The 23,192-nt window shown below is 29.7% G+C and overlaps 1 protein-coding gene across 2 annotated transcripts; it reads right to left on the bottom strand.

Annotated features, from left to right (window-relative positions):
• Positions 1–71: 71 nt before the first annotated feature.
• On the bottom strand, positions 72–22,176 carry LOC132742108 (protein O-mannosyl-transferase TMTC1-like). Of its 2 annotated transcripts, XM_060730431.1 has the most exons (19): positions 21,704–22,176; positions 19,420–19,597; positions 12,105–12,178; positions 11,596–11,748; positions 11,155–11,218; positions 10,691–10,794; positions 8,291–8,483; positions 7,965–8,083; positions 7,116–7,280; positions 5,502–5,615; positions 4,883–5,026; positions 4,362–4,573; positions 3,922–4,057; positions 3,395–3,539; positions 3,037–3,174; positions 2,623–2,757; positions 2,355–2,432; positions 2,094–2,114; positions 72–508 (listed from the first exon to the last, which is right to left on the bottom strand). In XM_060730431.1, the coding sequence occupies exons 1-19, from the start codon at positions 22,024–22,026 to the stop codon at positions 380–382; spliced, it is 2,625 nt and encodes an 874-aa protein (XP_060586414.1). In that variant the 5' UTR covers positions 22,027–22,176; the 3' UTR covers positions 72–379. The 2 variants fall into 2 exon arrangements, with proteins under 2 accessions (XP_060586414.1, XP_060586421.1); XM_060730438.1 differs by lacking the exon at positions 2,094–2,114.
• Positions 22,177–23,192: the final 1,016 nt, after the last annotated feature.

The following is a 23,192-nucleotide window of genomic DNA, read 5'->3' as shown; positions in this document are numbered from 1 at the left end:
TGGACATACAAAAGATTCTGATCATTGATATCCATTTGATAATATCTTATTTGAAATAAGAATAAAGACACTTTCGCTCTCATAATCTATTTTATTATTCATAACACTAACAACATATATCTGCCATTATTATAACTTTATGCTTCTACTTACGGGTTTCCGTAACTAATACTTCATACGTAGCATACATTGCAGTTATCATTGCAACTACTCATATAAGTACATACTAATGATAAAAGTCGTATTCAGCTACGAGTATATGTCACATTACAGTGCTAATGTCTCTGACAACATATGGACATCACTGCGATCCGGATGCCGATGCTTGTTTTGGCGTGTTTTGATTTTTGATTTAGCTCCTTCAGTGTATGCAATTTCTTCAACCGACACCAGTGTCACGCTGGTACTGCAATCGTCCTAGTTTTGCTATATTTCCACGGATGATTTCACTATCTGGATTCAGTTCTAATGCCTTGGTGTAATGTTCTTTTGCTTTTTCTATACTCCCCTGTGCAAATAAACATTTATTCATCAGTCATTTATTGTTTTGTCAATATTGATATAGATTGATGTAGAATTAATGTAAATATTAAAGATACAAGATTTGCTCATTGTTGTCAGAGAAGTGAGTTTTAATAACGTATATAATGCAGCTTGTTAATTCATTTTAATTGTAATTGTCTTAGTTCTTTGAATAAAATAAGATACTACGTATTAAAATGAAAATGAACACAAGTCATGAGTGTACATATAATTTATTAGAATCAATGAATTAGAATGAACTCATTTGGAACTCTCTCATTACAAAATTGAACAATTTCGCTCTGATATAATATTACTTTGTTTCAATTCATTTCTATATTATAACAAATGATTATTAATGTATAATATTATTATTAATATGTTGCTTTTTGCCATTACGTTGTTTCACAATAATATAATGATAATCAAAAGCAAAATTAATGAACTTCCGCAAAAAATACCTATTTTTTGTAATAAATATTTATAATAAAAGAACAATCAAAAGAAACAGTGGTTATAAAGTAGCAAAGCAACGCAATAATAACATATAAAGTTATCAAATTCTTAAAACTTCAGGAAATTAATTTATTCGTCGTCAAGTATAATAATCTATTAATACAAGAAAAACAAATAAATGAAAACAATTTTTGAATGTGAACTGCTTAGCATTGGTTTATGAATTGATATGACTAAACTTCATAAAAACTATAAACTAGTAATTATTTAAAGGAAAAACTATTTCTATTTAGCTATAGTTGTGTCAGCCCACATAGTGTCAATAAGCGGTGCATCGGACTTGTAATACAGGGTTCGTTGGTACGATAACTTCAAATCAAGAGACATTTCTGAGTAACAATTAATGTCGGACATTAAGTCGAATGGTAATTTGTCGCTCAGCGCATATTTAGAATTGGTGTGCAGACATAAATCATTACTGGCCAGATATCCAGGAAAGTCTAACTGATCGCTGAGAGATGAAAAATTGTCATAAAATCAGCGTTAAGACCAAACACAAAGTAACTATAAATATGTTGATATTCCAATTATATTTTTTCTGCAAGGTTGGAGAGAATAAGAAGTGCTTCATAGGTGTGTTTTTTTTCCCCACAAAATTGTGTTGTTTCATAAGAATTTATCGATGCGTGTGTGTGTGTGTGTTTTTTTTTTGGTTTTTGTTTTGCATACTTAATTTCAACACCATAATGTTGTATATACCGATTGGTAAAAAGTAAAAGTAAGAAAATAAAACAAAAGAGCAGCACTAATATGAAGTTAAATCATTATCAGTGATAATGAAGTCGAGTATGATATAATTTCTATGTTTAGATTAAATAGGTTTAAATTAGATAATAAGAAAACAACAAGGAAGCCAAAACAAATATTTGAATGCTCATTTATTATTTGTCTGAACAAAACAGTCATACTTTTAAAGGAAGCGCAATATCATCAATGTAAAAAGCAAAAAGGATTTAGATGACCAAATGCACATATTTAAATGATTCAAAATAAAATTAGATGGGTGATTACACCTTTGAAACAAAAAATGATATTTGGCGGTGAAAATACTTTACCAATGGTTCTTGCATGACAGCCTATAATAACATATACAGTCATTAAATCTAGCTTATTCTTATGTCTAAATAATAAAATGTTCAAAGTAAAATAAAAGAAACAATACTGTACATGATTTAGATTGTCAGTGGTAGATCTGTGATCTTTTACTTCGCTTAGCAGAAAACTTTTGTATCACTTATTGCGACAATGACTTAGGTTGTACATTTTTAGATTATATTGATATAAAAACACATATGATAAACTATTCAATAACTTACATTCATGTGATATATTGCACCACAGTTTCCATGAGCAGTCGGATGGCGAGGATTTATCCTTAGAGCAGCCTCATAATCCTTCAAAAAATAATCCCAATAATGATGCAAAGTTACACAAGTATAAAATTGACAAAAATGCATGAATATCAACCTCGCTACAATCGACAGTCCTTTTTATAGCTCATATCAGAATTCACTGATAATTATGTATCTACAAAAGAATATCAATATTTTTATATTAAAAGTATTGTAACCAGTCTGAGCTTACCAGCAATGCCTTTGAAAACATTTTCATATCTTTGTAATTATTTCCTCTGTCGACATATAACTGGTCTAGATCTTCATCACTTTCTTCATCGGACCGTATCATTAAGTCGACAGCCTTTGATAGATATTCAATAGCCTAGAATAAAAATTTTTTTTATAAGATTTGCGAAGTTTTATATGGTATGTTTGAATTCTTTCTTTTTCATCACTTTCTTTGAATGAATGTGTTAGATTTGATTTGTTTTATAATTGTATATGTTTTATATTATATCAGTGAAATAAATATGTTAATACCAATTAATCGCATGACTTAAACTGCTTAACACTTTTATGCCTTGTGTAATACGAATCTTAAATATTTTGCTTTAGAAGCTATACGTTTTGTCCTGTAAATAATCTTCATATAATGTTTTACCTGTTCGTATTTCTTCAATTTGCTTTTCAAATGAGCGAACGTTGTCAAATATTCCACACTGACAGGACTGTTCAACAATGCTTTCTGCATCATATCCTCAGCCTTCCTGAAGTCTCCGTTATTTGCAACAACTTTTGCCTTAAAGATTGTCATTCATAAACTATAACATGATAAAGAAAACATTTTCTCTGTCTTTCTATGTCATAAGTGAAGAGAAGTTATGACAATAGATGTACAAAGTACAATTATTTTTTTTAAAATGTAGATCTATGCAAAATAAAATAGATTTGTATTATATGATCCTTTATAAGCACAAAGAATAGCATTTTAATTATCGTTAAATATGAAATATTCATACATGTCTAACGAGTGTTTCTGTGGAGTTTTCATTTAATTTCTCGATATCGTCATACACAGCTAGTGCTTCCATAGTCCTTCCAGCGGTGTAATACAATATTGCAAGCTGCTCAAGAGTGTTCACATCTCTTCTGATAGTAAGTGCTCTGTCAGAAGAAAAAAGGAAGTTTCTATCTCCCATGTATACATAATATGCGATGGAAGCCGTTCCCCGAAAATTATGGAATCAAAACAAAAATAAAATCTGTGAACTCTGGTCGATTATGTCTGCGGATAAGAGGTTTTGAAATGTACAACTTTAACACGCCGCCCACTACAACCGGTCGGTTTGATTGAGAATCTATTCGACGTACCAAACAAATAATAATTCTTACACCGCTCTGTCACCTGCCACGGAATTAATATGTCAATCCGAAGAAAAATACGATGTTTTGTTTAAAACAACAGTGAGCTTGCAATATAAGAACGATTCTTAATAAATTAAGATTCCGAACGGAGATTAAGACTTATTTGCAGACAATAACTTACCTTTTCAGCAAAACTTCTGCATCAGTAGTAAAGCCCATACTCTTGTACTCGTGAGCAGCGTTCACAAGTGCTGCACTCTGTGATGAATCTAACTCGTATGCCTTTTTATAATAAATCGCTGACTCTTCATGCCTATCTGTATTAAATAAATTAAATGAAGTAATGTCATAGAATGTGAAAGTACAAAATTGTCAAAACTATTTATATAATTATATTAATATCAATACAATCAGTTGTGAAATATTGACATCTTTTGTAAGATAATTGAAAAAAAAACAGCAATAAAAAGAATGAAAAATATTCTAAACTAAAATGCATGATCATATGGAAGATTTTTTCTGCAGTGATAATAATGATGTCATTTAAAATGTTGAGAAAATAAGTTCTTTTGATATCTATACAAATTGAAATACATAATACGAATGAATTTTCACACTTACTTGTTTTACTGAGAAGATATGCATATCTTGTGTAAGCCTCAAAAAAGTCGGGGCTGACTTCTATTGCTGTCTGAAGATATACCTCGGCTTGTGTGAAGTTTCCTATCTCTATGAGACTTTCGCCGAGTGAGGACAGAGCCTCGGGATTTCTGTATTCGATCTCAACAGCCTTATATAAATAGTTTATTCCATCGTTCTTTAAACCACGTTTGCTATACAAAAATAAAACCTCTAATGCAAAAACATAATATTTTTGTTTCATTTTCAGTGTTAAAAATTTTAAGTAGTTTAAATACAAATAAAAAACAAACAAATCTAAAGTGCAAACATCTACATGAATATAAACATGATTCCATCGAAAGTACATGTACGTATATTTGATACTCGCAAGCCCACACCCCCTATTTTAGAACGTACTCGATGAAAACGGCGTGATAAAGAAAGAAAACAGCATATTTAAGCAAATCAAATGTTTTAATTTATTCGAACAGTAGATACCTTGGATGTTTATGCTTACTTACAAGAGAAGATTTCCCAAGTTGATATGGGCGCTTTGATGAGATGGCTGAAGTCGGATAGCCTCCCTGAAGTGTGCTTCAGCCTTTGTTTTATCGTCCAGTAGTGTCCCAAGATTATTATGAGCACTTGCATATTCGTTATCTAATCTATGTCAATAAACATACAACAACATAGGGATAAAAATGTTTAAACTAAATTTTACCAAGTTTTACTAAGGGGAAATACTCGTATGAAATTGCTTTAACTTATTATCAAATTCATTTCCCTTTCTGGCTGGTATAAGATACAACAATAGCGGGTTTACTTAAATAAGCAAGAACAATTCTACTTTTTCAGAATGAACTTATATATTTAACAACTCAAGATTCTTATAATTAAAATATTGCAATAGACTTTATCCGGAATTCTGCAAATGTGGGGTTTTCCAAGCTTATTCCCCGTTCCAACAAACTTTTACCGTTATAGCTTCACGATGCACTACCGGTCACAATAGAGTAGTCAATATGTAGCTTATTTTCAAAGTTGTAACTGTTAAAGATTGTTTGAATCCCGGATTAGCTGGGGGAACCAAAGCATTCTTAATTCCGCAGTAAGTCTGTTAAGATTAAATTAAACAAATACCTGAGGGCTTCTAGATAGTGATATCTTGCCTTCTCGTACTCATGACCGTCTTTTAAGTAATTTCCATAGTTATAATGCGTCTTTGCATTGTACGTAAGGGCTTCAACACCAGCTCTATAAAACAGTGTAATGTGAATAAAACATAAACAAATGTAACTATATAATCTTGAGAAAGAGGAAAATCGCGCCATTTTTTTTATCAAATACTTCCAACTATTTCTTATAAAGTGACAAAATTTTTGTGTAAATGTAAGCAGGTTTGGTTACATGTGACAACATTTTCTTTTAATTCTGAACGTTCTACTGGTACAATCTGTTGCATTTGGACAAAGTTTCCACTAGTTTTTTAACTAAACTTTCCTCTTTTACTGAATAAATATTTTCTATAACGAGATAATTTGTCATTCTGTTTCGCCGTACATGAGATACTGTTAATGCGTCAGTCACGAAACTATGATAATAAAAATTATTATAACAGTTTACTTTGATGTTAAAACCATGAAAGATTAAGATCTTTTCTAAATATTTGCATGTTTAAGATAAAAACGTTTCGAGTCTAATGCAAATAAATACTGTATAGTTTTAAGTTGATTTTATGAAAAACTAAACATCATAATTAAATATGCAAACACAAAAACAGAAAGTGCATTGAATTTGCAGACAGACAGTTCTCAAAGTATATTGTAAGCTGTAATTAGTGCAAAGTAAATGTCTCTTATAGATGCATAGTAAATAGATATTAGGAAAGATCGATTTTTCTTAAGAGGTGTAGACAAATATAAGAAGGAAAAATACCCACTGATGAAGTAGAAAAATAAAAACCCTTGGCGTAACATGTATAACATTTATTAATTAAAGATTTGTCCTTTTACTGTTTGCATGAATTCGGACGTGATTGTTCAAATTTATTTCATGGTATTACTTCTACTCTTCTTTTAAATAAGCTTAATAAAATCGGGTCTTAAAAATGTTCCTATAGGAAAGTTATATCCGTTATTTTATTTGTTTGTTTGGTTGATTGGGTTATACGTCACACCGACACAGTATAAATCATATGACGACCTTTCAGCTTTACTTGTAAAGGAAGACCTTAAAAGCCTTCCATGCATTATTTCAGGCACGAACAGACACCTGAGTAGAACCACCGACGTTCCGTAAGCTAGCTGGGTAGATTCTTCACTCGAAAGAATCCAAAGTCCCTTTTGGGATTCGAACCCACAGAGGTGAGGAGCAATTGGCCTGTTATTTATAAAGAACCCAATAATTGAATTAGATAATGAAAAGAAGCAGATGCATTTTACAAAACATTTACAGAACAGAGCAGAACATTAATTTCATTTTTTTAGATGTAAGCATTTCGCTCCTCATCAGTAACATGATTATACATTATTGTGTCAAAGTCAAACAATATAATAATATAATACAATATTGAAAATATTGTAACTGCTGTACATATGTCAAAAAATTTATGACAATAAATTGAGCATTTTTTAACATTTATTGCAATAAATTAACAGTTTGTATAAAAGCAAAATTTGGTACGGTTATAGAATCACATTCATATATATTTTTGCATATAGAATAAACTTTATCTAACCAGTATGATAAACTTACTTAAACAGAGTCTTTCTTGACTGCCATACTTTATTTTGTTGCCAAGTTTTCAGTGAGAACATGAGTAACAGAATCATCAGGAATGTTGTCAAATATGATCTATAACACTTCATAGCATCAAATAGTTGGAAGAAGCCGGCAGATACTAGTAAACAAAACCCCATGCTGCAATATTACATCCATCTATATTTATACATCAATTATAACGAAGACTTCTTTAGTTTTGTTTTTCTCTAAACTATTACGATCTGGTGTTTCAGCACTGCTTGTCTATGTCTCATATTATTCAATAACAATCTTTACTAAGGCTTTAATTTTTATGAGATAGACATGTTTTCAAAGTAAAAATAAGATTTGTTAAATTTACAAATATGTTACTGATGATATTCTTAGGTTAATTGTTGACTAAACAATTGTTACGTGTATCTAGTTTGAAAATACATTTTGATGATTCTTTCTGAGAAATTAATGAATTTATACGATTATTCTACTAACAATTACTTGTTCTTTGTGGGAAATACGACCGCAATGATTTAAACATTGAATCAGAAAGGATTATTAATTTATTTAGACCTGCACTAAATTATTTTAACATCTTGTTACCGTTAAACATATGTAAAATATGATAAACAAGATCAACAAGGAACAAGGAATATGTAACTTTGTATTAATTAACTTTTATAACTACATGTAGTAATTGGGTTTTTACAATTTTTTTTTAAAGTTGAAAAAGTTTATTACTGTAACACAATACAATGTACTATCATGACATAATTTGGATGGAAAATATTAGTTTTATATATAAAGTTTGCACGATTCACGGGAATTAGAATAAAGTGAATATCTTACCTTGGTATATATAAAACACGTTCTGCGAGGACGAATCCGACCGGGAAGAAAAGGTTAGATGCCGGAAGGAAAGGAATTGCTGTCAACATTAATGCCATAAGCAAAAGATGATTGTGTTTCTGACAAAAAATAACATTAGAAATATTAAATTGATATACTAGTAAGTTGATAAGGAAACTTATTAGTATAAAAATACGTATTCAACTATTACAATTCTAAATGATATACGAGTTAAGTGTAGACAAATATTTCTTTTAAAGACATAAATACTTAAAGATAATTTTGAAGAGTCAATTGACCAGAAGTTATATTAGGCGTATTTGTACCTTTATAGAATTTGAGAGGGACACACAGATCAAGTAAACAACCAGTAATATGACAGTGAATGTTGCTAGGTTACGTGGATCAGTGACATTTTCAACCAATGGCACGCTTCCATGTTGCCAGTCGTAACATAAGTTGATAGGAGCAACGAGCATCCATAGATTTAGAACCAGCAAGAAGCCATATGTGTAAAATCTGTAGCAAAATCAATAATATATTTTATACTAATGGTAAATATATACACAAATGTTTTTGTCATCAAATATATGTTTTGGGGAATTTTCTTTGCATACTGTTATATAATTTATTTCGTTGGATTTTTTATATACAGTACCCTGCCCAAACCTAACAAGAAGTTAAAGCGCAGTGCAATAGATTACTTTATATGTTAACCATAAAACCATGACAATTTGGTAAGCATAAAGTTACTTTTTTTCAAAATAAAACGGTGGTAGTTAAAATGAAATAGATGAGGTAAACCTGTTTTTGTTGATGAATTTTGTAAAATAAACTACTTATTCGTCAGTTATTGATTAATGACTTTTCCATCTGTTTGAACATACAAAAAAAGAACTGGAAATGAGAAAATAATTTTAAAACATTTATTTCCCATTTATATTCGAAGAGGTGTAAAATTTACCTCCATACCTTAAGGTGCAGTTTCATTATAAAGCAATAAAATGTAACAATGATTCCATTTAACGGTTATATTAAAAAGGTATTTTTTCTATTTAACAAAGTGTATCAACTTACATTAACGGTTTCAAATTAAGTTTTTTTTATTCATCACCTTTTCGTTTATTAAAAAGTACAGGGAGCATATGTAGTTAATTATGCGTATAGTTTAATTAACTGATTGAATAATTAATAGAGAATATTTTTGTAGAATGTTAAGATGTACTTAAAGGATATTAATTGGGTCGTAATTGAAGAACTGCTAATCAAATTAGATATTTTTTGTGAACTGTATGTGTCAGTGATACAAATGATATGATAAAAATCTCACAAACCAAGTTTTTTTAAGAATATCGAGAGATAAAAATGGTAAATGTTCATCGTATAATGATGATTGGTTTATCTATTGTTACAAAATGATACAAGTGAATAATTCAGATATCATATTACGGTTAGTGATGTCAGTGGTACTTAGCATTATATGTGATAGCAAATTAAAATGATGACAATATTATATAGATTTAAACTATGAAGAAACAAAAATGAAAATGTATTCATACTCAATGTCATCATTTTTAAAATGTAATTTTAGCTTAAGTCATTGTTTGTGTGATAATGGTAATTTGTAGGAAACGTCCATGACAGTTTTATTATCACTTGTCTTATTCATCTATTCTGATTTGAATGTGATTATCTTATGTCAATCAAAACCGACTCATGACACAAGGAAAGGATACATTGATTTATGAATTTTAGATTTCATTTTTTTTGTACTCTGTTGATAACAAGATATGGATGCAAAACAAGACTATCAGTTGACTGACACTTTCATAGAAATAATCAGTAAAAACAGAATACATTATTATAAATATCATGCTGTCAGTTAAATTTAAAAACTGTTTTATATAAATATCATTATGGAGTAAGTAAATTATTATGAAAAAATAAGGAACGTGTAAATTTTGATTGAAAAATAGATACAAGTAGGCGAAAATAAGTGAATCTAACCACAACGTCCGGGACATTAATGGTTAACCATAGTATCTAATAATTCTGTCAAAAGTATATTCATACTTCTCAGATTAATATCTAATCTATTGCAAAGATATAATAACAAAATAAGAATCTCAACTTCAAACTTATCTTATCTCATGAATAAGAAGACGGTATAAAATGATACAAGTTGGGTGACTTCTTGGGGTAAAATGTCAAAGAAAATTTATGAGTTTTATGATAAGATTAAAACTTTGACATATAAAAGAAAAAACTTTTAATAACGTTCACGGTGGGAGGGGGAGAGGTTCAATAGACCTGTTACTTTTAGTTACATCTCTGCCTTTTCTGAAAGGTTTTTTTATGAAAATCGAGAGATAAAAATATGTCGGTAAATGGATAAATATGATTTATTTATTGTTCAAAAGTGTCAGAACTATAGCAGGGTATAAAGCTAGTTATGTTCAAAAAAAGTGTGTCAAAAGTAACAAAACTCTTAAGAAATATCATACTTGAAATAAGATTTATGATAATCACACGCACATCATAAAACCTAAATCAATCAAATCAATGAAAATGTGAACACTTTTATTCTTATACAGTAATATAAAACAAATTTATTAAATGCTTGCATTTCGTTTGTTACGACACAATTTTCTTTAAAAAAATTAAATCTCTGAAGTTCCTAGTGCATGTTTTATTTAAAAAAGGATTACTTAATAGTAACGAATTACCTGATAGATATCGAGTCATTATATGAAGCCGGGTTATCAGCTTTTGTAAATGTCGGCAAGCTTCCATCCATAATCCATAACCGGTAACTAAGCAACAGCACAGTCTTAAAATCGTACATGATATGTCAAATATTTGCAATAAGAAATTATACTAAATAAAGACATCGGAATAACTGTATTTAAAAACATATCATTATAAAACACAGTGTCAAATAATATAATGAAAATTGAATGTGACTTTAAATATAATATGATTTTAAACAAAATTATGTAAATCTTTTATAGATGTTAAAGTTGGCCGAAATAATTTGCCTAAATGCGGTAGCTATTAATTGCAAAACAGACGTTAAAATTTTCTTGGAATAACTTACTTTAGTCTTCAGTCTTTAGTCTATATATTATTTTTATTAACACATTGTAAAAAAATGCTTATCTGCGAAGAAACAAGTGTCAACAAAACTTACAAAAACTATGGTAAGAACAAGCCTTGCAAGAAAATTTGAAAAGAGTTTGTCTGTCCATTCTTTCCTGTAAAATGAATTAAGAAAATGTTGTAACACATAGACCAATTGTTATACGTTTCATAATATGAATTACACTCACAAGGAAAATACGTTACAAAGAATATAATTGTATTTGTTTTCAAGTTATCGTTACTATAAAATTTATCATCTTACAGCGAACAAAAAGTAGAATATAATTGTTATTTATAGTGAAAAAAAGAATAATTAATCTACAAATTGCAATTGAATAATTTAGATATAAAACACAACTATATACTGTCAGTTATACCATATTCTCATAAAAATAAGCGGTAAAATAAAAAGCGATGGACTTTTTATATTTTAGAATAAACCAAGTTTGGAAAATATTTACTCTGAAAATAAGATATCTTTATATTGTACCTGAGAGAGTTCAGGGTTCTAATAGAATCATATATAATACAGACACCAAGCACAGTAACTCCCGTTTCCTTGCTTAACATAGCTGCTGCCGCACACATCAGGCTGGACAAGTACAGCAGTGTTCCATATTTATTATTAGTACTGGTTGTACACCTTCAAAATTCAAATATGACAATATAAGATAACAATATAACAATTACATCAGTATTGCTCTTACAATTGTGATATATATTATTCTTAAATAACAGTGAATTAAAGCTAAATATTCAAATACTACGTCACCTGTCTCTTTACAAGTCTTAATATACACGTATTGTAAAGGACAAACGGCGTCGGTTTTCAGTTGTGTTCAATATTATATATTCAATTGAATAACTTTAATTGGTTAATAGATGATAATTCTAGTTACGGACAAATTTGAATTAAGTTAATTTGACTGACTTAAAACCGGACACCGATTTTGCTTTTTAAATATGCATTTATGATCAAAGCCAGGTTTTGTTACTTACTTAGAAAAAGTTATAAATGACAAAAGGAAGAATGTAGCGGCTAGAACGTCTGCTCTTCCCACAATGCCGCTTACCTGGAAACACAGCAGAAGATAATTTCTATGAGTTTAATTGGAGTATGTATAATGTGCAGGGGTAAAATAATTATTTATGTTTTCTACTTTAATATTTAATATTGGCATAACAATTAACCACATCTTTTTTTCTATTTTCCAGATCAAATTTGTGTGTAAACTTCAAAGTACAAGATAAATTCACGACTCCTTTCCCCGCCTCTTCACTGCTGCTTAATATCCAAACATCAACAACAAAATCAAATGAAACATTTCATAACAACCACATAAAATTTAAAACAAATTTTACGACCATTAAATTAAGCGAAAGGTGACAAAAGCGACGCATGTGCACGCTTACAGATAACTTCATTATTCTAATATCTTGTCAAGCTTACAAACACGCCTCTCATATCTAAATCATTCTAATCTGATATATTACACCTTTATTATAACTTTTTATCTTTATTTACAACCGAATTTAAATAAAAATAGCAATGTTGCAAAAAGAAACATTATTTACGATTCCACTCTTTCATAAACAATATGACGGTTTATGTCATGTGAGTGTCTAATTTTATTTACTTAGAAAATGATATACTGTATAAAATAGAATTTGAAAGAGTGCAACAGTCGTAAATATCTATGTAAAAAATAATAAAGTCGCACAAGAGTCCTACTAAATTTTCGTCACTATTATTTGATGTTATTCTTTAATTCAAGATTACTCATACAGTTGTTTCATATTAAAATATTCAAATATTAAAAAGATTTTTGATACTGTATGATATTGACAATTGTCAGCCCACCCGAATTTCTCTCAGCAATTTTTGTATAAAATTGTCATATGAAGGATGCTAGCTGTAATTACGAATAAGATTTAGTGTATTTAGTCATTACTATATAAGCCGCGTCACGACAAAACTAACATTATGCGTTTGCGACCAGCATGGATCCGGACCAGCCTGCGCATCCGCGCATTCTGATCAGGATCCATGCTGTTAGCTTACAAACCCTATAGCAGAGACATAGATAACAGAGATAAGCAACTTCCTAACCAGTTAAAATATCACGCGTGCCTGCTAAACTTAAAACTTGTAGCAAGTAAAACCAGAAATCAAAATCAGGAAAATAATACATTTTCTGAAAGCTTATGCATTTGTCTATGGCTGCAGGTAAAAATATTTACAGTTCCTATTAAAATAAATGCTACATCATTTTTTTTTAAAGAGAACTACTTATTAATTTTTGTTACAAAACTATTCATATGATGAAAATAATTGGCTCAGTGGGTATGTTCTGCTATGTTTTTCTAAGTGAAAGGCATGGGAAGTTACCAATATTTTAACATGCAGCTTTAGATAAAAGATTTACCTTTTAAATGGTATATAATATTAAATGACCAAATGTACATCCAATAAGTTTTATTTGCTACAAAATGCCTAATTTTTCACTTTTTAATAGGCACGAGTGATAGTTCAATGGAGTATATAGGAGCTGCTTATCTCTGTTATCTATGTCTCTGCCTATAGCAAGTAGAGAAACTGATAGCGAACAGCATGGATCCTGATCAGACTGCGCGGATGCGCAGGCTGGTCTGGATTCATGCTGGTCGCAAACGCACTATGTTGGTTTTGTCGTGACGCGGCTCATATATTCTCCTCTCGCAGGCTTTTTTTAGTTTAAACATATTTTATTCCTTTCAATTTTTACAATATGTACAATGCAAATATATAGAAAGAAACATTTATAAATACATTTTGAAAGAAAAAGGGTTGGACCACAAGTTCAAATAACATTAGTAAATCGGTCCGTCCCTAGCTTTTTTTCTGAGTGTCTGTAAATGTGTGGAACTTAAATCTTAGCAATAACGTTTTCATCTTTAAGCTTAGACATACATCATACTTGGACTAGAATATACATTTGAATACACCCTTCATTTTTATCATAAATGTATTGAAACATAACCTTGACTCCTTCACACCGTCTATTTGTGCGACATTATGGCCCACAGATGGATGCATAAATCATTTTTATATAAAAATAATCTTTACAAAAATAATGATATTATCTAACTTTGCGGTGACCTCCAATTCTTCTAACGGAAAAATATTGTACATTAAATGTAGTTAAATATACAATGTGTGTAACTGTTGATTTGCATTACAAAAAGTTTACCATCTGTGAAGTTACCTGAATAATAAATTACGCATCAATCAGACAAAGTTTTTCAAGACTTGTTGCTCTTGCTTTCTATAAAGTTTTGAGCTTTCACTATCACGAAACCATTTTAAAAACATCAACTGAAGTGTATAATGAAATATTAGAGTTTGTTGTCAAACATCAGAATAAAAGTATATTGAAATCGTGTATAATCTATTCACTAAGTCAGCGGGCTACCGCATCAACATGCAAATCTTAATCCCCTTATTCATAGGGTGTACTGAAACTCGAATAAAAAAAGCTATAATCATGCTGGTAGCTCGGCTTCTTGACTTATCACACCCAATCTCCCTATTGATGTTTAAATGTACATGAGTTATAATATTGAAAAATATATATCTTGACGTAGTTCAAAACTAGGGTCTCTTTCAGTTAAAATTTACATTTTCGTTACTTCTAACACAAAACACGTATGATTTTTCTTCACGCATCTTTAATATAATGAATATAAAGAGAGTTACAATTTATTCCACTCACAATGCATTTATAAACTAAATTAATTTCAACGATGTAAGATAGACTATCTTGCTTGCTTTAAACACTAAACAGATAAACATCTATAAAGCTATACAAATATATATCTATTATTATTATTTCTATCTTTTCACATGCTATCAGTACAATCTGTATGGTTAATATGTTTTCATTTGATCGCATGATAACGTTCACCAATATACGGATGAGTACAAAACTGACCCCCCTTATATATTTTATATGTCTTAAAGAAAAAAGCCTTTTTATAATACGTATTTTTAAAAATTGACAGTAGTTTATATGATATATAAAACAGATCTTAATGAGTTTTATCTGTTTTATTCACCATAAATCACAAATATGCAAAGTTTCTTCGATGATAGTTGGAAATTTAAGAGAACAGAATGTTCTTCTTAACATACAGTAGATGTGCTTTTTAGCCTTTATCATATGAACCTCGTGAAAAAAAGATGTGTTAAATTATAATTTGAATTAGATTTACTTAGTGTAAAAAGTCGCTTCTATTATAATAATATTTAATGATCCTTTTCTAGTTTTGATCTATAAACCATGTAAATAAAAATGACTGATAAACAGAAAATCACAAATCATTAAGTATCCATTTTTATTGCTGTTTTTCATAAATAAAAATATTTAAGGTATTACCATCCTAATGCCTTACCTCCGCTTTGAAGAGTATTCAAAAGGCTAGAACTACTGTTAACTACATTGAAACTGAGGGCCATGGGTTCAAACCTCAGATGGGTCAACTTTTTTTTTCTTTTTTTTTTTCTTTTAACATTATTTATGTATCTCTCCATCCATTTTGGGTTGAAAAAAAGTGTTTATTTTATTATTATTTAATTTATATAGGTATTTATTGGCTAAATAATACCAAATCTAGTAATAAATACATGTATGATACCTGATATTTTCAAAGTGTAATAAAATCAAATCTAGACGGTTAAAGTATTTAATATTTTACAAGATCAACCAATATACTTTTTTAAAAATTTAGGGAAACTTTGAAAACAGGCTCATTCGGGTAAATTTAAAAAAGATTAAATTAGGCTCCCTTAATAGTAGGAAAATGGTCAAACACGTGTTAAAAATTGGTGGGATAGGGTAACATTTTTATACATATTTTATAAATTTGAGTAGAAACCATAATATTGTTTATTTTGATTGTTAGCTAAATAGTACTTTTTGTTTCTTACCAAAAATTAATGGGAAAACGTTTTTCATTAGAGTGTTATTGCAGATTATTTAAAGGTTACTCATTTCTGAAAAAGGGTCAAGTTTGTTTAAATTTTGCATACATGTGTACTTTAAGGTATATACTCGTATCTGACCTATGGTATAATTTTTCCAGTTCCTTATAGTGCCCGTTATAACTTAATTAGAATAATGCATTACTAAATTATAGTAAATATAATTGCTAGATAATTCAAAAGCAATTATAAAATAATAATATTTAACTGCTCTTTTTTTTTGTTCTAATATGAAATATGCTTATATTGAAAAGGAATTTTCACTGCTCTAACAAGCAAAAAAGTTATTAGTTATGTACATTTTATCTTAGGTTCATTTACACCAACTTCGATATTTATTCTTAAACTACCTTGTGCAACACATATTTTTTTTCAAACATACATCTAAGGTAAAAACTCGGGTACAGAATATATCTGTAGAACAAATAATGCCCCCAAAACACACTTTTTTTAAAAATAAACAAAAGCGGTTTATCCCAAAGAAATGTCTGCTGACCAAAGTAGAATTTCGATTAAAAGAATAAAAAACATATTTCTTATAAATAAAAGTAAGGTCTAAAGAAAGCCTTAAGTTTAAAATACGTATCTTTAACAGTATAGGTGGCAAAGAAGAGAAAACATCAATCAATGAACTACTCGTATATAAATAACTTTAAAAAAACCCATTACGAACTATGTTGTAATCATGTATCGTCTTATTTTAAACAAGCATATAAATTATAAGGGGAGGGGGAGGGGGTCAATATACTTTTCCGTACCAATAAACCACTTTTAGTAATATTTACAAAATGTTTGAATATTTATTTAAAGGATTGAAAGCTTCTTCCTATGTCTGCCTGCTCAACACAATCTTTTAAGAGTAATGGTTAATATATTAGTTTGTAGCTATATTTGATATTCATTGACAATCGTGTAATTGTTTAACATTCATTCATTTTGAAGGAGTACGACAGATAAATTATTTACATGTTTTGGTCTTTTCTTCGTCTAATGCTTTACTTATCTGCTATATTGTTTAGCAATCGCCGCCTCCAAATAGTTTAAGCATAATTATCAAATGTCAAAAAAGAGAAAAAATATATATTATATCAGTCTAAATAGTGCTCATTAATTCAATATAATTTTTTTTAACCGGCGCTAAAATAAGTCTACAATATATACAAAATAGAATATCTCGAAATTTTTGGCAACATATTAATCGGAATATGATACCAAATATTTTAATTAAATGGATACAAAATAAGTAAAACTATCTTGAAATAGTGTCAATTATTCCTGCTTGGCAATCGTACATAAGTTACTATTTCGATTGTTTGCTTTTGGTTTTAACGACAGACTTTAACAGTAAATTAAAAATACTTCAAATTAATTGTCATAAGATGTAAAGGAATAATCTTCAATGTCTTTTGTGAATTGTCCTTAAGTGGCTAAAACACCACAAGTATGTTTATTATGTTCGACTTTGATGATCAAAACTAACCAGAGAAGGCTTAGATAAATGAGCCGTGTCACGACAAAACCAACATAATGGGCTTGCGACCAGCATGGATCCAGACCAGCGGATGCGCAGGCTTGTCTGGATCCATGCTGGTCGCAAACCCATTATGTTAGTTTTGTCATGGCGCGGCTCAAATAAACATTGGGTAAACAATTAACTGCTTCTATTGATATAGTTTGTAATCAAATGATTTGATTTTTGCTCCTATTAGCTGAATTGCAAATTCAAATATATTTAAAAAGGCTACAGATTTTTAAAAAATAAAATTCGACCATGGAACATTTAAAATAGCGAATATTTTTACAACTTTATATCTTGCCTCGTGTATGACCGTCCGGTTAATTCACACTGAGCTTTAATACAGGGGATATTTTGCTTAACTTGATAAAATCTTAAAAGGTATCTTATAAATCGACATGTTAAGGTGAAAACTAAATTACTTTTATTGTTGTCTGTCTTCTATAGTTTGAATTATCTTAGTAACGTAAAATATAACATATGTTTGTCAAAAGTTGTTTTTGATGTTTAAGTGAAAATAATTTAGATAATAGTTTAATAGGGACAATATAAAAATGTACTTCAAAATTCATCGTTTTCATAACCAAAAGCGCAGTTACATCCTATAATTCAAGCTTACACAATAAGAACTAAAGTATATATTTTTCATAAGAATTCATGATTTTTTGTACGTGATATACATATATTTAGAAATAGTAATGCGCATGAATAGTTGTGGGAATTATATAAATACTGCAGACGTCTGCGTCAAAAAAAAAAAAAAACACACATTTTATAAATTAATCTCTTTCAGAGGGTAATACACTTTTTTACTTTAATTCAATCTACGTTTATACAAACATTGAAAACAATTGCCCATTTGGTAAAATGGTCCTAAATAATTGAAATTATTATTAAGCATTTCTCTTCATAAATGTTAGATTGAAGATAGGATAGGTATAATTCCAAAACCAAATGTTTGTCATTTCTGAAAAATATATCCATCTTTTGAAAATAGATAAAAATATACTTTGCTTTTACACAAGTTAGAGTGAAATATGACCGACATTGTGCAATAATACAATGCGTAAAGACATACAGTTACAATGTCCATTGATTGAATACCATTTTCAGAACTTAACATAATGAGAATTGTTAGCCAAAAGGTCCATATATTTTTTAATATATCTGATAAAAGTGTGGTCTTAGCTAGGGGAATAAAATTAATTATGGCACTATATGCTCGAACAAAATATTTACCGTTATTTGTTTTGAATGGGACATTAAAAAAAGTTACAGCTAGAAAAAAACGATGCATTTGCAAGTCAAAAATTCAAGCAAATAACTCACCTATTTGACGACTTACAAAGAACGTATGCACACTCAACTTTGAGGGTGTGTGGATATAAATATGTATTTTAGAAAACTGAACAAATAAAGGTGCAGTGACAGAACTTCAAAGTGTCCTGGCAGAAAATAAAGTGCATTAGCCTGTATAGTGAAGTGAAATGACGTCTAATGTTATTCGATACGATTTAATTATATTTATATCTGTTTAAGATTAAAGATTTAATATTGAACATAAATATTTATACGCCATGCTCGTTGTGTCACCAAACGCTTCATATTATTGTATGTTTTTCATTACATTGGTGTTTACAAGTGTAATTACTTGTCTGCAATGTAGATGATAAATTTTATATATATTTATGTTCTATCTATATTGCATTATGAAAGATGTGTAAATATTGACGTGAAGAATATCAGTATTATAATGATTATGAAATTAAACGGCTCACCGCCTCTGTGTGTATGGGATGCACGGCGAACAAACTACCAGCTAAAACAGCATCTCTTGTTCGTTGTCCAAGAATATTTTTGCATGTGTACACAAACAACGTCGTCACTATCACGTGCAACGTGACGTTTATCACGTGATAAAAGAATGGGTCAAGACCGGCTAAAATGTAGTTTAGTCTGAAATTAAAATTTTAAATATTATTAAAATAGATTATTGTTAAAGTATATCAAGGAAAGGTAATGTTCTTAGAAGGATAAAACCAGCATAACATAGTTTACCCCTGGCAACATGCTTAAGTTGCATTTGATAGTCTGAACTTAGTATTTATTTCCTATATATAATCAACACTATATGTTGTTCTCAAATTTGTTAAATTTCAAATTGTGCAGTTTGATCATTAAATATGTTACAATTATTGGACACATTGACTTCCTGGTATTTAATATATTAAATGAAGCAGTAAAGAAGGGTAAACATTATAATTATGAGGTGAAAATCAAACGCTTGAAGGAACACTTTACACGATTTTTTTTTAACAATTCAGTACTCATAACCATAAGTCGACAATAAACAACAACCGTCTTGAAGTCGATAATCATATATTTCAATGTTAATAATTTAAGTAACTTGTTGGGGAAAATTCTAAGATCATATATCAGTGAATATCGTAAACTTGGTTCAATTGGAGGCAACGGTATCTACAATATTTGTAATTTCCTTATCACCGGGTAAAGTAGGGCTGAACATTGGGAAAGGAGTAAATTATATAAAAGTTTTCATGTATTTAATTATTATACAGTGACAATTTCTTATTTTTTGTGCCGGGTCCGCACCACTCTGAAATAAATGGGAAAGTGTATGCGTGGAACACGAGAGATGAATAATATGGTATCGGTTGTATAAACAGACGAAAGAATAAACTACTAAAATAATAACAAAACTCTACGTGTTTATTAATCAATCTTACATATAAGCCGTCATAAACAAACATGCAACTAACAGTCTCAATCTATCAAACTTTTAGCAAAATGTCCCCAAAGTAAATGACCAAACAACTTATTTTTTAACTTAACTGTCTTACAAAGTCATTTTTTGACAAAATGACTTGAAATAACATTATAAATACGCTTCAACATGTCCTGCAAAACATTCAACTTCATTAAGTTATTTTGACAAGGCACGAATGTATTTAATATTTGTAAGCTACGTTAATATGCACAACGGTCAAATTTTGAATTATACGTAAGACATGTGTCTATCAAATTATACTTGACTTAAGCCAGAACTTAATCCTTTTAAGATAACCTTTTTAATGACTACTGAAAATAGGATTAAACAGGATTTTAAATGGGTTAATTTAGATCTGTTATTATAAATACATTTTTGACAAAAAATGAAGACAAAAACTAAATATAATCCAAGATGAATGTATCAAATTATATGAGCCGCGTCACGACAAAACCAACATAGTGTGTTTGCGACCAGCATGGATCCAGACCAGCCTGCGCATCCGCGCAGTCTGATCAGGAATTATGCTGTTCGCTTACCAACTCTATTACAAGTAGAGAAACTGATAGCGAACAGCATGGATCCTGATCAGACTGTGCGGATGCGCAGGCTGGTCTGGATCCATGCTGGTCGCAAAACCATTATGTTGGTTTTGTCATGACGCGGCTCAATTAATAAGGATGCAAATTTAATATATCTATCTTCAGGTGATGATATAATCTGATCTAGATTTTAGTGAAAAAAATAGATAGTTAATGGTTGTAATTATTTATCGTGAGACATCATCGAAATCTTAATTATAAACTGATGGGTTATGACAGATTTTTATGCGCAAAATGTAATGATGCAAATTTACATGCTCGTGACTTCAAATAGAAGTTATAATGATAGCGCAGTCTATATTTGCATAAATGATAAATGTCGTAAAGCACACTTATTTCTAACTGTTAATAACATGCAGCAAGATCACTTAGATTGATGTATCGTATAGATTTATCTATCCTACAAATTACTCAATTATAATATAAAAATGCACGATTGCTGAACTCTCGCAAAGTAATACAGGTTTAGAAGTCAATCGAATATCCATGTTAGCTTTAGAGTGACATTTTTCCACATTGATTCGCAATGTTTTCATCTTATAGATTTCAGTAGTGACAGCTTATTGCAATAATTAATTCTTTCGACCGTATGAAAACAGGAAAAGAAAACATACAGAATTGATTGCAAAGATTGAAATTATTCTGTAATTTGCAAAGACAAAAATCACTTACCTAAAGGTGAACACAGTTAGAGGTCTATAAGATTTATGACTCGTCGTGCTAGATATAGATTTACCCCAGAAATCATTCTTCAATAGATTCCAGAGCTCCGTTTTCCCGTGCACGTCTGGGTTCTTTTTAATAGCAAAAATATCATCGTGCACAAAATCTCCGTTAAGTCCGTTTATATAACAAATAAATGCCAATGCTGCGGGGATTAAATACTTCAAAATTATTTCAATGTTCAAATTATCTTTTATAACTACTTTCTCCTTTTGAAGAGTTCCTAAATTTCTATTAAACTTCAAATAGTTATTATTTTCCGACTTTTTCATCTTTAATGTTTAACTGAAAAATTGTCGTCTGCAACTGGTAGATTAATTCATACTGGGAAGTCAACTGCTATCAAACTTGATTTTACGATTAGAGTTAAGAATAACGATAGTTTACATTATACCGGATTACTCATATCTCACTCAACGAATACTAATGTAGATGAATTTTAAGTGTGTCTGTTTTAATTTGAATTTACCTTATATTTTTAAGTCCTGGGTACATAAATGCATTATAGGAACACATTTCTGTTAGTTTTATTACAGTCAATGTGGTACTTTATCATCAAGATGTTGACATAAAGCAAAATGTAATACGTGACATTCAAGTTAAAATCTTGAAATTTTAGAAAATTCTTAAGGATAGCATATTTATTGTGTTTTAATGTTGTTAAATAGAGATCGGACGGGTAAGATATTCCCAATTGCATCGACTTGTTCTATGTAACACTCTCATGTGAATTTAAGATGCAGTGTTTAAGCTATCAAGCAATAAAGTTGATTTACAAAATACAAAGAGTGAAGATTTATAGTAAACTAATATATAAAACCAAATATTATGAGTGTATGAGTGTGAAATTGAACGGAATTTCAGCTTAAACTATAGAATCAATCAATTTTATATCATACAGTTACTTTTTGATATGACAAAATGCAAAATAACGAATTCACCTTTTTAATATATATATATTTAGTGCGTTTTCTGTACACCAGGATAATAATGTAACCGTTCTGTACACACTTGGTATTTCAAAGGTCTTAAAGACCGAAGATAAGCATTGACTATAAATCGTATACATAACTAGCATTGCATTGAGGGAAATTTTAAACTGTTTGCTCCAGTAATATAATAATCCAGAATTCAGATATATGCAATTGCTAAAAAAAAGTTCAATCTATCGGCAGTAAAAGCGATTAGAATATTAAAATAGCAGAACTTAGAAGCTAGCTGTCTTGCTCTGATTCGATAACATACGCTTGTATTGTCGCCTATAACACTCAATAGGGCTAATAGACTGTATTGTCACATACAGGATTATTTATTAAAGTTTAATACGGACGTACTAAGGCCTTTGTCGTGTAATGATGAGTAAAATGAGATTGCTTATTAATAATGTAGTTAAATGTCTCTATAACAAAACAACTTAACAGAAACACATTGGAACCTC

The sequence above is a fragment of the Ruditapes philippinarum genome, unplaced genomic scaffold (assembly GCF_026571515.1).
Source record: "Ruditapes philippinarum isolate M1 unplaced genomic scaffold, ASM2657151v2 ctg3881_1_1_1_1, whole genome shotgun sequence".
NCBI classification, from domain to species: Eukaryota; Metazoa; Mollusca; class Bivalvia; order Venerida; family Veneridae; genus Ruditapes; species Ruditapes philippinarum.
Note: the sequence above shows the minus strand (reverse complement) of the source record. Positions and strands in the feature narration are given on the sequence as shown.